This window comes from Somniosus microcephalus, chromosome 22 (assembly GCF_052327205.1).
Source record: "Somniosus microcephalus isolate GS21.2 chromosome 22, FLI_Smic_1.0, whole genome shotgun sequence".
Lineage (NCBI taxonomy): Eukaryota > Metazoa > Chordata > Chondrichthyes > Squaliformes > Somniosidae > Somniosus > Somniosus microcephalus.
In genome coordinates, this window is record NC_141008.1 from 10376992 (window position 1) to 10390581 (window position 13590).

Sequence of the window (13590 nt, forward strand, 5' to 3'; positions counted from 1 at the left end):
TAATGCTGAGGTTGGGGATGGCATTAAATGGGAAACTGGAGACGCATGCAATAAGGTCACAGCAGTTATCATGGGTGACTTTAATCTACATATAGATTGGGCTAACCAAATTAGTAACAATACTGTGGAGGAGGAATTCCTGGAGTGTATGTATACGGGATGGTTTCCTGGACCAATATGCTGAGGAATCAACTAGAGATCAGGCCATCTTAGACTGGGTATTATGTAATGAGAAAGGATTAATTAGCAATGTTGTTGTGCGAGGCCCCTTGGGGAAGAGCAATCATAATATGATAGAATTCTTCATTAAGATGGAGAGTGAAGTAGTTGACTCAGAGACCAGGGTCCTGAATTTAAATAAAGGAAACTACAATGGTATAAGGTGCGAGTTGGCTAGGATGGATTGGGGAACGTTACATAAAGGGTTGACGGTGGATAGGCAATGGCAAACATTTAAAGATCGCATGGATGAACTACAGAATTTGTTCATCCCTGTTTGGCATAAAAGTAAAACAAAAAAGGTGACTCAACCGTGGCTAACAAGGGAAGTTAGATCCAAGGAAAGGACATATAAATTGGCCAGAAAAAGCAGCAAACCTGAGGATTGGGAGCAGTTTAGGATTCAGTAAAGGAGGACAAAGGGATTAATTAAGAGGGGAAAAATAGAATATGAGAGCAAGCTTTCAGGGAACATAAAAACTGACTGTAAAAGCTTCCATAGATATGTGAAGAGAAAAAGATTGGTGAAGTCAAGCGTAGGTCCCTTGCAGTCAGAATCAGGGGAATTTATAATAGGGAACAAAGCAACGGCAGACCAATTAAATACATACTTTGGTTCTGTCTTCACAAAGGAGGACACAAATAACCTCCCAGAGATGTCGGGGAACAATAGGGTCTAATGAGTGGGAGGAATTGAATGAAATCAGTATCTGTACAGAAATGGTGTTAGGGAAATTGACGGGATTGAAGGCCGATACATCCCTAGGGCCTGATAATCTACATTCTAGGGTACTTAAGTAAGTGGCCCTAGAAATACTAGATGCATTGCTGGTCATCTTCCAAAATTCTATAGACTCTGGAATAGTTCCCATGGATTGGAGGGTAGCTAATGTAACCCCACTATTTAAAAAAGGTGGTAGAGAGAAAACGGGGAATTATAGACCGGTAAGCCTGACATCGGTAGTGGGGAAAATGCTAGAGTCCATTATAAAAGATGTAATAGCAGAGCACTTGGAAAACAGTGACAGGATCGGACAAAGTCAACATGGATTTACAAAAGGTAAATCATGCTTGACTAATCTACTGGAATTTTTTGAGGATGTAACTGGTAGAATAGATAAGGGAGAGAACCAGTGGATGTGGTGTATTTGGACTTTCAGATGGCTTTCGATAAGGTTGGCATGCAAAGTTAAAGCACATGGGATTGGGGGTAAGGTAGTGACTTGGATAGAGAACTGGTTGGCAGACAGGAAGCAAAGAGTTGGAATAAACGGGGCTTTTTCCGAGTGGCAGGCAGTGACTAGTGGGGTACCGCAGGGATCGGTGATAGGACCCCAGCTATTCACAATATATATTAATGATCTAGACGAGGGAACTAGATGTAATATGTCCAAGTTTGCAGACGACACAAAGCTGGGTGGGCGTGTGTGCTGTGAGGAGGATGCAGAGAAACTCCAGTATGATTTGGACAGGTTGGGTGATTGGGCAGATGCATGGCAAATGCAATATAATGTGGATAAATGCGAGGTGATCCACTTTGGTGGCAAAAACAGGAAGACAGATTATTATCTGAACGGCAATAGATTGGGAAATGGGGAAGTGCAACGAGACCTGGGTGTCCTTGTGCACCAGTCGCTGAAGGTAAGCATGCAGGTGCAGCAGACGGTTAAGAAGGCAAATGGTATGTTGGCCTTCATAGCGAGAGGGTTCGAGTACAGGAACAAGGATGTCTTGCTGCAGTTGTACAGGGACTTGGTGAGACCACACCTTGAGTATTGTGTGCCGTTTTAGTCGCCTTATCTGAGGAAGGATGTTCTTGCCATGGAGGGAGTGCAGCGAAGTTTCACCAGACTGATACCAGGGATGGCAGGAATGGCATAGGAGAAGAGATTGGGTTGATTAGGCTTATATTCGCTAGAGTTTAGAAGAATGAGAGGGGATCTCATTGAAACTTATAAAATTCTCATAGGACTAGACAGACTAGATGCAGGAAGGATGTTCCTGATAGCAGGGGAGTCCAGAACCAGGGGTCACAGTCGAAAGATAAGGGGTAAGGACTGAGGAGGAATTTCTTCACCCAGGGAGTGGTGAACCTGTGGAATTTTCTACCACATAAGGCAGTTGAGGCCAACTTATTAAATATATTCAAGAAGGAGTTAGATATATTTCTTAAAGCTAGATATATTTCTTAAAGCTAAAGGGGTCAAGGGATATGGGGAGAAGGCAGGGACAGGGTACTGAATTTGGATGATCAGCCATGATCTTATTAAATGGCGAACAGGCTCAAGGGGCCGAATGGCCTACTCCTGCTCCTCTCTTCTATGTTTCTATGTTTCTATGTGTGGCACTACCACTGTGCTAAATGGGATAGATTCAGAACATTTCTAGCAGCTCAAAACTGGGCATCCATGAGGCGCTGTGGGCCATCAGCAGCAGCAGAATTGTATTCCACCACAACCCAACCATCTTCAGCTCCTTCATCAATGACCTTCCCTCCAACATAAATTCAGAAATGGGGATGTTTGCTGATGATTGCACAGTGTTCAGTTCCATTCACAACTCCTCAGATAATGAAGCAGTCGATGCAACAAGACCTGGACGACGTTCAGGCTTGGGCTGATAAGGTAACATTCGCGCCACACAAGTGCCAGGCAATGACTATCTCCAACAAGCGAGAGTCTAACCACCGCGCCTTGACATTCAATGGCATTACCATCGCTGAATCCCCCACAATCAACATCCTGGGGGGTCACCATTGACCAGAAACTTAACTGGACCAGCCACATAGATACTGTGCATACAAGAGCAGGTCAGAGGTTGGGTATTCTGCGGCAAGTGTCTCACCGCCTGACTCACCAAAGCCTTTCCACCATCTACAAGGCACAAGTAAGGAGTGTGATGGAATACTCTCCACTTGGCTGGATGAGTGCAGCTCCAACAACACTCAAGAAGCTCAACACCACCCTTATAAAGCAGCCCGCTTGATTGGCACCCCATCCACCACCTTAAACATTCACTCCTTCCATCACCGGCGCACCGTGACTGCAGTGTGTACCATCTACAAGATGCACTTCAGCAACTCGCCAAGTCTTCTTCGGCAGCACCTCCCAAGCCCGCAACCACAGCACCTAGAAGGACAAGGGCAGCAGGCGCATGGGAACACCACCACCTCCAAGTTCCCCTCCAAGTCACACACCATCCTGACTTGGAAATATATTGCCGATCCTTCATCATCGCTGGGTCAAAATCCTGGAACTCCCACCATAACAGCACTGTGGGAGTACCTTCACCACACGGACTGCAGGAATTCAAGAAGGCGGCTCACCACCACCTTCTCAAGGGCAACTAGGGATGGGCAATAAATGCTGGCTTTGGCAGCGAAGCCAACGTCCCGTGAATGACTAGAAAAAACTGAGTCCTATCAAACACTCCCAGGGCAGGTACAGCACGGGTTAGATACAGAGCAAAGCTCCCTCTACACTGTCCCATCAAACACTCCCAGGGCAGGTACAGCACGGGTTAGATACAGAGTAAAGCTCCCTCTACACTGTCCCACCAAACACTCCCACGGCAGGTACAGCACGGGTTAGATACAGAGTAAAGCTCCCTCTACACTGTCCCATCAAACACTCCCATGGCAGGAACAGCACGGGTTAGATACAGAGTAAAGTTCCCTCTACACTGTCCCATCAAACACTCCCAGGGCAGGTACAGCACGGGTTAGATACAGAGTAAAGCTCCCTCTACACTGTCCCACCAAACACTCCCAGGGTAGATATAGCTCGGGTTAGATACAGAGTAAAGCTCCCTCTACAATGTCCCTTCAAACACTCCCAGGACAGGTACAGCCCTGTTAGATACAGAATAAAGCTCCCTCTACACAGTCACATCAAACATTCCCAGGGCTGGTATAGCTTGGGATAGATACAATAGAGTCACAGTCATAGAGTCATAGGGGGAGAAATTCGGTTGGTTGCGCCACCGATTAACGCCTAAAGAGGCCGAGATGTGGGGCGCTAGCCAACTTCCGGGCGGGTGCAGGGCGCTTAGCGCCTCGCCCCATATTGAGCATGCATTTAGCGCCGGCGCTAAATCTTACCGCCCGCTCACGGGCGCAGGCTGATTATGACGTAATTTGAGTGTGCAACGCCTTTTGGGCGCCCCGGACCAGAAATTCAGTGGCGCCCCCCTCCGTAGCGCCTGGCGCCAATAGTGACAGCTTACCTGGAACCTTACCAAGTCGCTCTCGGGCTGGAGGAGCGTTATTTAAAGGGGACTGGTGTGGCTTAAAAGCGGCAGCCATTTTTGGATCACAACTTCCTCGAGAGTTACAAAGAGTTGCTGAGCTGCACACTGAGAGCTATTTGACCACTGAGCCAGCGCAGGCAAACGATCTTCAGCCTTCTGACCATCACCTTGCTGTTGGTGAGCCTTGACAACGGGGAACCTTCCTGTGGGCACTTATTATGGGGGCTGCATTGGAGGGGAACATCCTGCTGCTGAATCATCTGGAAAGGGCACTGAGACGCTGGGAGAGGGGGCAGGCATGGCCAGACGGAGGAGGGCCAACAGACGTCGCCACAGCAGACCTTACGCTGGCAGGGTTTGCCGACAGCAGTTTTCCTACATTAACATGCCGGAGGAGCAGTGTGTCAGAAGGCTGCGATTTAGAAAGGAGGTGGTGACTGAGCTGTGCCAGCTGCTTCAGCCAGATCTGCAGCCTCAGATAAGGTGCAGGACATCTCTGTCAGTGGCTGAGAAGATGCCTGCTGGCCTGAACTTCTACGCGAGCGGCTCTTCTCAGGCTGCACGTCAGAGGCTGATCAGAAGTAGCTTCTAGGCCCCTCTCACAGAATGCTTGCTGCCATTCCAAGAACAGGAATGGAACCGGTCTGATAAGCCTGTGAAGGGTAAGATGCATGTAAATAGCAGGCATGGCCATTGTAAATGAAGAAAGTGTTTCATTACACAAAATGTGGTTCCTTCAAACATGAGAAAGCTATGGCAACAAAAAGCAAAACTAATACACTGACACATAACTGCCTCTCACACCCGGGAGACTGTCCAAAACATAAATCACATTCCGACCATCTTCCTTGGCCTTGATTCCACTGCGCCAACCAAAGCATCCAATGCCCCATCAGTGAGGCATTCCGCCCTCTGCCTCACCCTTTCCATTTCTTGCTAGGCTGGTGCGCCACAGGTAGGCTCCCACCGCTTTGAAGGCCTACAAGGCAGTGAGTGTGTCTGGTGATGCCAATTGACCTGCTCCTTTAAGAGCTGGCCGGCGCCAGTGTGTCTCAGGGAAAGTGATTATTGACAGCACCTTCGCTGCGCCCCGCCGCCCCGAAATTGGGTTGTGCCGCCGGGCTAGCGCCTTAAGAGTAGCGTGCAGCGCCTGATTTAGCGCCGCAATCACCTTTAGGGGCGCTGCAACCCAGTATCGCGCTAGGTGGCGCTAAATTGCGCCTGGCGCTAAACTTTGCGCATTGCCAGGACTAGTGCCCCAAACGCGGCTATACCGAATTTCTAGGCCATAGAGTTATACAGCACAGAAAGAGGCCCTTCGGCCCATCGTATCTGCACAGGCCAGCAAGCCCTATCTATTCTAATCCCATTTTCCAGCACTTGGTCCGTAGCCTTGTATGTTATGGCGTTTCAAGTGCTCATCTAAATGCTTCTTGAATGTTGTGAGGGTTCCTGCCTCTACCACCCTTTCAGGCAGTGAGTTCCAGATTCCAACCACCCTCTGGGTGAAAAAGTTTTTCCTCAAATCCCCTCTAAACCTCCTGCCCCTTACCTTGAAACTATGTCCCCTGGTTACTGACCCCTCTACTAAGGGGAAAAGTTCCTTTCTATCTACCCTATCTATGCCCTTCATAATTTTGTACAACTCAATCAGGTCCCCCTTCTCTGCTCTAAGGAAAACAACCCCAGCCTGTCCAGTCTCTCTTCATAGCTGAAATGCTCCAGCCCAGGTAACATCCTGTTGAATCTCCTCTGCACCCTCTCCAATGCAATCACATCCCTCCTGTAGTGTGGCGACCAGAACTGCACACAGTATTCCAGCTGTGGCCTAACTAGCGTTTTGTACAGCTCCATCATAAGCTCCCTGCTCTTATAATCTATGCCTCGGCTAATGAAGGCAAGTATCCCATATGCATTCTTAACCACCTTATCTACCTGTCCTGCTGCCTTCAGGGATCTATGTACATGCACACCAAGGTCCCTCGGATCCTCTGTCCTTCCTCGGGTCCTACCATTCATTGTGTATTCCCTTGCCTTGTTAGTCCTCCCAAAATGCATCACCTCACACTTTTCAGGGTTAAATTCCATTTGCCACTGTCCTGCCCATCTGACCAACCCGTCTATATCGTCCTGTAGCCCGAGGCTTCCCTCCTCACTATTTACCACTCCACCAATTTTCGTGTCATCTGCGAACTTACTGATCATACCTCCTACATTCATATCTAAATCATTAATGTACACTACAAACAGCAAGAGATCCAGCATCGATCCCTGCGGTACACCACTGGACACAGGCTTCCAGTCACAAAAACAACCTACGACCATCACCCTCTGCCTCCTGCCACTAAGCCAATTTTGGATCCAATGAGCAAATTGCCCTGGATCCCTTCTTGACCAATCTCCCATGCGAGACTTTGTCAAAAGCCTTACTGAAGTCCATGGCGACTACATCAACTGCACTACCCTCATCCTCACACCTAGTCAACCCCTCAAAAAATTCAATCAAATTGGTTAGACATGATCTCCCCCTGACAAAGCCATGCTGACTATCCTTGATTAATCCTTGCCTCTCCAAGTGGAGACTAATTCTGTCCCTCAGAATTTTTTCCAATAATTTCCCTACCGCTGATGTTAGGCTCATTGGCCTGTAATTCCCTGGTTTATCGCTACTACCCTTCTTGAATAATGGTACTACGTTAGCTGTCCTCCAGTCCTCTGGCACCTCCCCTGTGGCCAGAGAGCTCCTTCTATACTGTCCCATCAAACACCCCCAGGGCAGGCACAGTATGAAGGAATAGCCATGATTCAGTGACATACACGATACCATGAAGAAATTTCTAATATTATTAAAACATGATATACTGGGTTTAAAAATCTAAAGCCTCAGAGACACAAGGTATAAAACCTCAGAGACATAGGCTGTAAACAGAGAACAGGCTTCTGAGATAGAGATCAGTTAATAACAAAGTTGTAAACAAGCTTTGAAATGGGAATTAGTTACATATACTAAAACAATGAAGGATTGAAGCAAACCATTGGTGCTTCTGATAGGTCTAGAGTTTGGAGGTAACACAATGAGAAGACCCAGTTTAAAGTGTTAAGAACTAACACGTAAAACAGAAACGCAAACATTAAAAGAACCATGGGCCTTTGAAAAGATGACATCAAGTAAAGAAACACCTGCTGGTCAAATAGTTTTTATGTTAAACTTGGATGACAGGAAACACGATTAAATATGCAACCAATTGAGATAGCTAGAAATGCATGAACCACTCTGGTCAAAGTGTATTTAATATATACATAGTAAAAACCATACCAACAAGGACACTTTGAAGATATGACTTCAATAGAGACACCAAGCAATTACATAGTGTTTGTATTGAACTTGGAGCAGTAAGGAGAGTCACAACGTCTGCTAAAAACCAGTAAAGCCAATATTAAGAATTGAATGAAAGCATTTTGTAGGAATGGCATCAAACAGAAACTATAGATGTCATTGTTTTTATGATGGTTTTTGAAACACATAAAGGTAGAGAAATAATTATGCATGCAATAGTTGAGTTGATAGTAAGATAGAAAGCTTTCAAACAGAGGTATCAATAAAGACAATTAGCTGACATCAGCAGAGAACATCAAAGAACAAACCACTGCCAAAAGAGTATAAAACATAGACCTTTTCAACAGAAAGGCAGAACTTGCTGAACGGGCAAAGCGTTTCTCAACTCTTCAGAGGCATCTCTGTAAGTCTTTAACTATGAATCTCGGGAAGTCAAAGTAATTGATTTTGGTGGATGCTCTGGATTAAAAAAAAATGGACGCAGCGGCTTTGTCTCTCCCGAGACTGAGTATTTTTACCCTCTTTCTGAGTCTCTTCTGGACTCTGCTAATACGGGAATTGAGGGCGGACCTTCTGTACAGCCGGCAGACGCTCCTCGATATCGGGGCCGACTGCGTGCGGCTCACACTCGGCGCCGTCGATCTGCCTCCCGACATCGCCCGATTCCCGGGACCAGCGTGGCGTCCTTCCCCAGCCGGAAGTCGGCGCAGACCGCGCAGAGAGCGCAAGCAGAAGCGGGGCAAGAGGGCCGGAATCCAAAATAGGCTGAAGAGGGCCCCACACAAACCCTCCCTCCCAAGTATTTTCCTGGCCAACGTCAGGTCACTGGAAAATAAAATGGATGAGATCAAACTTGATCTCTCCTCACAGAAAAGGACAAAGGAATGCTGTGCCATGATCTTCATAGAGACCTGGTTGAACAACGGCATCCCTGACACCACCATTCAGCTAGAAGGACGCATGGTCTTCCGCGCTGACAGAACTGCAGACTCCGGTAAGAGCAAGGGAGGCGGTTTGTGCATTTACACTAACAATGCCTGGTGCACTAACACGGACATAATCGATAGATCCTGTTCAGCTGATTTGGAATTCCTCATGGTAAGGTGCAGACCCTTCTACCTGCCTCGGGAATTCATGGCTGTTATCATCACTGCGGTCTACATCCCACCACATGCTAATGCCAAACTAGCACTGAAGGACCTCTACAGGGCCATCAGCGAACAACAAACTGCACACCCAGACGGAGCTTTTATCGTCGGGGGGGACTTCAATCACATAAACCTAAAATCTGTACTCCCGAAATTCCACCAGAATGTTTCCTGCCCCACAAGAGGGGAGAACACACTGGATCAAGTCTACACGAGCATTGTAGATGCTTATAAGGCCATTCCCTGCCCCCACCTTGGGAAGTCTGACCACCTCTCCCTGTTTCTAGCCCCGGCATACAAACCGCTCATCAAAAGAGGGAGAACATCAGTGAGAGCAGTGAAAGTATGGCCAGAGGGAGCAGTCTCGGAGCTTCAGGATTGCTTCGAACGCACTGAGTGGAGCATGTTTGCCCATAATGACATCGAGGATTACGCATCCACAGTGCTGTTCTACATCAACAGTTGCGTCGAGGTCGTCACGACCCATAAAAATATCAGGACATACCCCAACCAGAAACCCTGGATGAACGGGGAGGTCCACTCGCTGTTGAAAGCACGCGACGCAGCATTTAAATCTGGCGATGCGGCGGCTTACAGTGCAGCTAGGACCAACCTAAAAAAGGGTATCAGGACTGCCAAAAGGAAACAGACACTGCGGATTGAGGATCATTTCCACAACAACTCGGACCCCCGGCGCATGTGGCAAGGCATCCAGTCTATCACCGACTACAAGAGTAAAAACACCAGCCCCCCGGTTAGCGATGCCTCCCTTCTGGAGGAGCTTAACATCTTCTACGCTCGCTTTGACAGGGACAACAGGGAGCCGGCTACCAAAGCCTTGCCACCCCCGGAAGACCAGGTGCTCACTCTGTCGACCTCCGACGTAAGGGGTGTTCTACGCGGAGTGAACACACGTAAGGCTGCTAGACCCGATAGCATCCCTGGACGGGTACTCAAGGAATGTGCTGATCAGCTGGCTGATGTCTTCACCGCCATCTTCAATCTGTCATTGGCCCAGGCAGTAGTCCCTACATGCTTCAAGACCGCTACCATTATTCCTGTGCCAAAGCAAACGGATGTGACGTGTCTGAACGACTATCGACCTGTCGCACTCACACCCATCATAATGAAGTGTTTCGAGAGACTGGTCCTGGCTCACATCAAAGCCAGTGTTCCCACCTCTCTTGACCAACACCAGTTTGCCTATCGTGCAAACAGATCAACGGAGGATGCAATCACAACTGCTCTACACTCTGCACTGAATCACTTAGACGGTAAAGAGACCTACATCAGAATGCTGTTCATAGACTACAGCGCAGCATTCAACACTATCGTCCCCAACAAGCTGGCCACCAAACTCCACACTCTTGGCCTGAACACTTCCCTTTGCAACTGGACCCTGGACTTCCTACTAACAGACCCCAGTCTGTCAAATTAGGTAACCACACCTCCCCCCCCCCCGACCCTGAACACGGGGGGCCCCACAAGGATGTGTGCTGAGCCCCCTCCTCTACTCCCTCTTCACCCACGACTGTGTGGCTGTTCATGGTTCCAACACCATCATCAAGTTTGCGGATGATACCACGGTGGTAGGCCAGATCACCAACAATGATGAGTCAGCCTACAGGGAGGAGGTCCAGCATCTCGTGAAGTGGTGCGCCGATAACAACCTGGCCCTTAACATCAAGAAAACCAAGGAAATCATTGTGGACTTCAGGAAGCCTAAAGGCGGAAGTCACACCCCCATCCACATCCATGGGGCTGTGGTGGAAAGGGTGGACAGCTTTAAGTTCCTCGGAGTCCACATCACGGAAGACCTCTCCTGGTCCCTCAATACCTCCTCTTTGGTGAAGAAGGCCCAGCAGCGCCTATATTTCCTAAGGAGGCTGAAGGGATGTAACCTGTCACCCCTGATCCTCTCTAACTTTTACCGCTGCACAATAGAGAGCATCCTGACGAACTGTATCACAGTATGGTATGGCAGCTGTAGCTCCTATGACTGGAAAGCCCTGCAGCGGGTAGTCAAAACTGCCTAACGCATTACCGGCACCCAGCTACCGACCATAGAGAACATCTACCAGAAACGTTGTTTACGGAGGTCACTGACCATCATCAAAGACCCTACCCACCCCAGCCACAGTCTGTTCGCCCCCTGCCATCTGGGAGACGCTACAGATGCATTCGCACCCGAACGACCAGATTTAGGAACAGCTTCTTTCCCAGGGCTGTCATCCTACTGAACTCCACAAATAAACCCTAAAGCCTGCACATCTGCCGATGTACTTTATTATGGTTATGTTAATGTTAATGTATTACAAGCCAAATGAATGTTGAATGTTTAAATGTCTTAATCTAAATGTACACTCTCGGGAGCCGCAAGCCTACATTTCGTTGTACTGCACTTGTGCACCAACAATGACAATAAAGTTGATTTATTATTATTATTAAGAAATGTAGAAAAGTAAAAAAGTAAAGATTTGAGAATAAGGATCTCTGAGAAATAAGAAATGTAAGTTAATTGTATTTTGAATTGTTAATGTTGCGACTGATTCAACAGATGTTAACTGAATGTCAGCTCTTAAATAAAACGATATATTTTTAGAATTGTCTCAAAGAGTAATTCTGTATAAACTCACGAACCCAATTTCTGTACACTCTTTTGTAAGGAGTTGCAGAATTCTGGGGGGTATTCCGGAACCTCATAATATCCGGAAGGTTACAGTCTAGTTCAACTATTAAAAGTACTATCTGGAGGACGGTAATATCTTAAGTCGTTCCGTTCATTTAGGGAGAGATAGCCTGAACCTTTAGATCCATTTAAGTGTCTTATGGAATTCGGCTATCTCTAACTTAAGTTGAAGGTGAACGTCTGGGGAATACGCCTGATCTGGGATAGCCCAAAAGGGCTAGGACTGTAATTATTCTTTCAACAGCACAGGTTAGATACAGAGTAAAGCTCCCTCTATACTGGCCCATCAAACACTCCCAGGGCAGGCACAGCACGGGTTAGATACAGAGTAAAGCTCCCTCTACACTGTCCCATCAAACAATCCCAGGGCAGGTACAGCACGGGTTAGATACAGAGTAAAGCTCCCTCTACACTGTCCCATCAAACACTCCCAGGACAGGTACAGCACGGGTTAGATACAGAGTAAAGCTCCCTCTACACTGTCCCATCAAACACTCCCAAGGCAGGTACAGCACGGGTTAGATACAGAGTAAAGCTCCCTCTACACTGTCCCATCAAACACTCCCAGGGCAGGTACAGCGCGGGTCAGATACAGAGTAAAGCTCCCTCTACGTTGTCCCATCAATCATCCCAGGGCAGGTACAGCACGAGTTAGATACAGTGTAAAGCTCCTGTTACACTGTCCCATCAAACACTCCCAGGGCAGGAACAGCACGGGTCAGATACAGAGTAAAGCTCCCTCTACACTGTCATATCAAACACTCCCAGGGCAGGTACAGCACGGGTTAGATACAGAGTAAAGCTCCCTCTACACTGTCATATCAAACACTCCCAGGGCAGGTACAGCACGGGTTAGATACAGAGTAAAGCTCTCTCTACACTGTCCCATCAAACACTCCCAGGGCAGGCACAGAACAGGTTAGATTCAGAATTGGATAAAGGGACAGCTTTTACCTGCCACACACTTTGATGTGAATCGTGGGGTCGAGAATTGTGATCGATTTTGGAAGCTCCACCTTCAGTTCGTACTTGGGTAAAACTGAAAGAAAAATGGAGATTATAGATTCAGGCAAACTGTGCAGCCCCTGTCCTAAATCAGACCAAGTCCCTTTCACCTACCATCCCTGTGATCACTGACCTGCATTGGCTCCTGGTTCGGCAATGCCTCGATTTTAAAATTCTCACCCTTATGTTCAAATCCCTCTATGGCCTTTTTTGGAGTATTAGGAACTAAGAGATAACTTATAGAATAGGACCGCAAGGGTTATAATCTCTGGATTATTACCTGAGCCATGTGCAAATAGGGATAAGCTGATTGGGGAAGCAAACACGTGGCTAAAGAAGTGGTGTGGGAAAGAGGGATTTCATTTCATGGGGCACTGGCATCAGTATTGGGACAGGAAGGAACTGTACCGTTGGGACGGGCTCCACCTGAACCGGTCTGGGACCAGGGTCCTAGCGGAAAGGGTAAATAGGGTGGTCACAAGGACTTTAAACTATTAAATAGGGAGGAGGGCTCAGGTGGAAATTGTAGTAAAAATAGTAGTTCAAAAACAAACGAAGGGGAAGAGAGTAGAGTAACGGTCAGAAATTGTGTTTTAGGCACTACAGGTAAAGGGAAAACTAAAAGATGTAAAGAGATCAAACCAGGAGAGAGAAATAAGAAACCAGTAAGTAAAACATTGGAGCTGAAGACAGGCGAGGGTTTGTGGCACAATTAAGCGTTCTTTATACAAACGCACGGAGTATAAGGAATAAATTCAATGAACTGCAGGCACGAATTCAAATTGGAGGGTATGACATGGTGGTCATTACTGAGACATGGCTGCAAGAGGGTCAGGACTGGGAACTAAATATACCAGGTTATAAGGTCTACAGGAAAGATAGGGAAAATGGCAGAGGGGGAGGAGTAGCCTTCGTGATTAAGGATGAAATCACTTCAACGATAA

The 13590-nt window shown here is 47.4% G+C and overlaps 1 protein-coding gene across 3 annotated transcripts in view; it reads right to left on the reverse strand.

The window, feature by feature from the left end:
- LOC147102027 (alpha-2-macroglobulin-like) overlaps positions 1–13590 on the reverse strand; it is a 275879-nt gene that overhangs the window by 225035 nt on the left and 37254 nt on the right. For all 3 annotated transcript variants that reach the window (XM_085964172.1, XM_085964174.1, XM_085964171.1), the window contains exon 7: positions 12596–12680. In XM_085964172.1, the coding sequence (XP_085820298.1) occupies positions 12596–12680 (85 nt within the window). The remainder of the gene's footprint in view (positions 1–12595; positions 12681–13590) is intronic.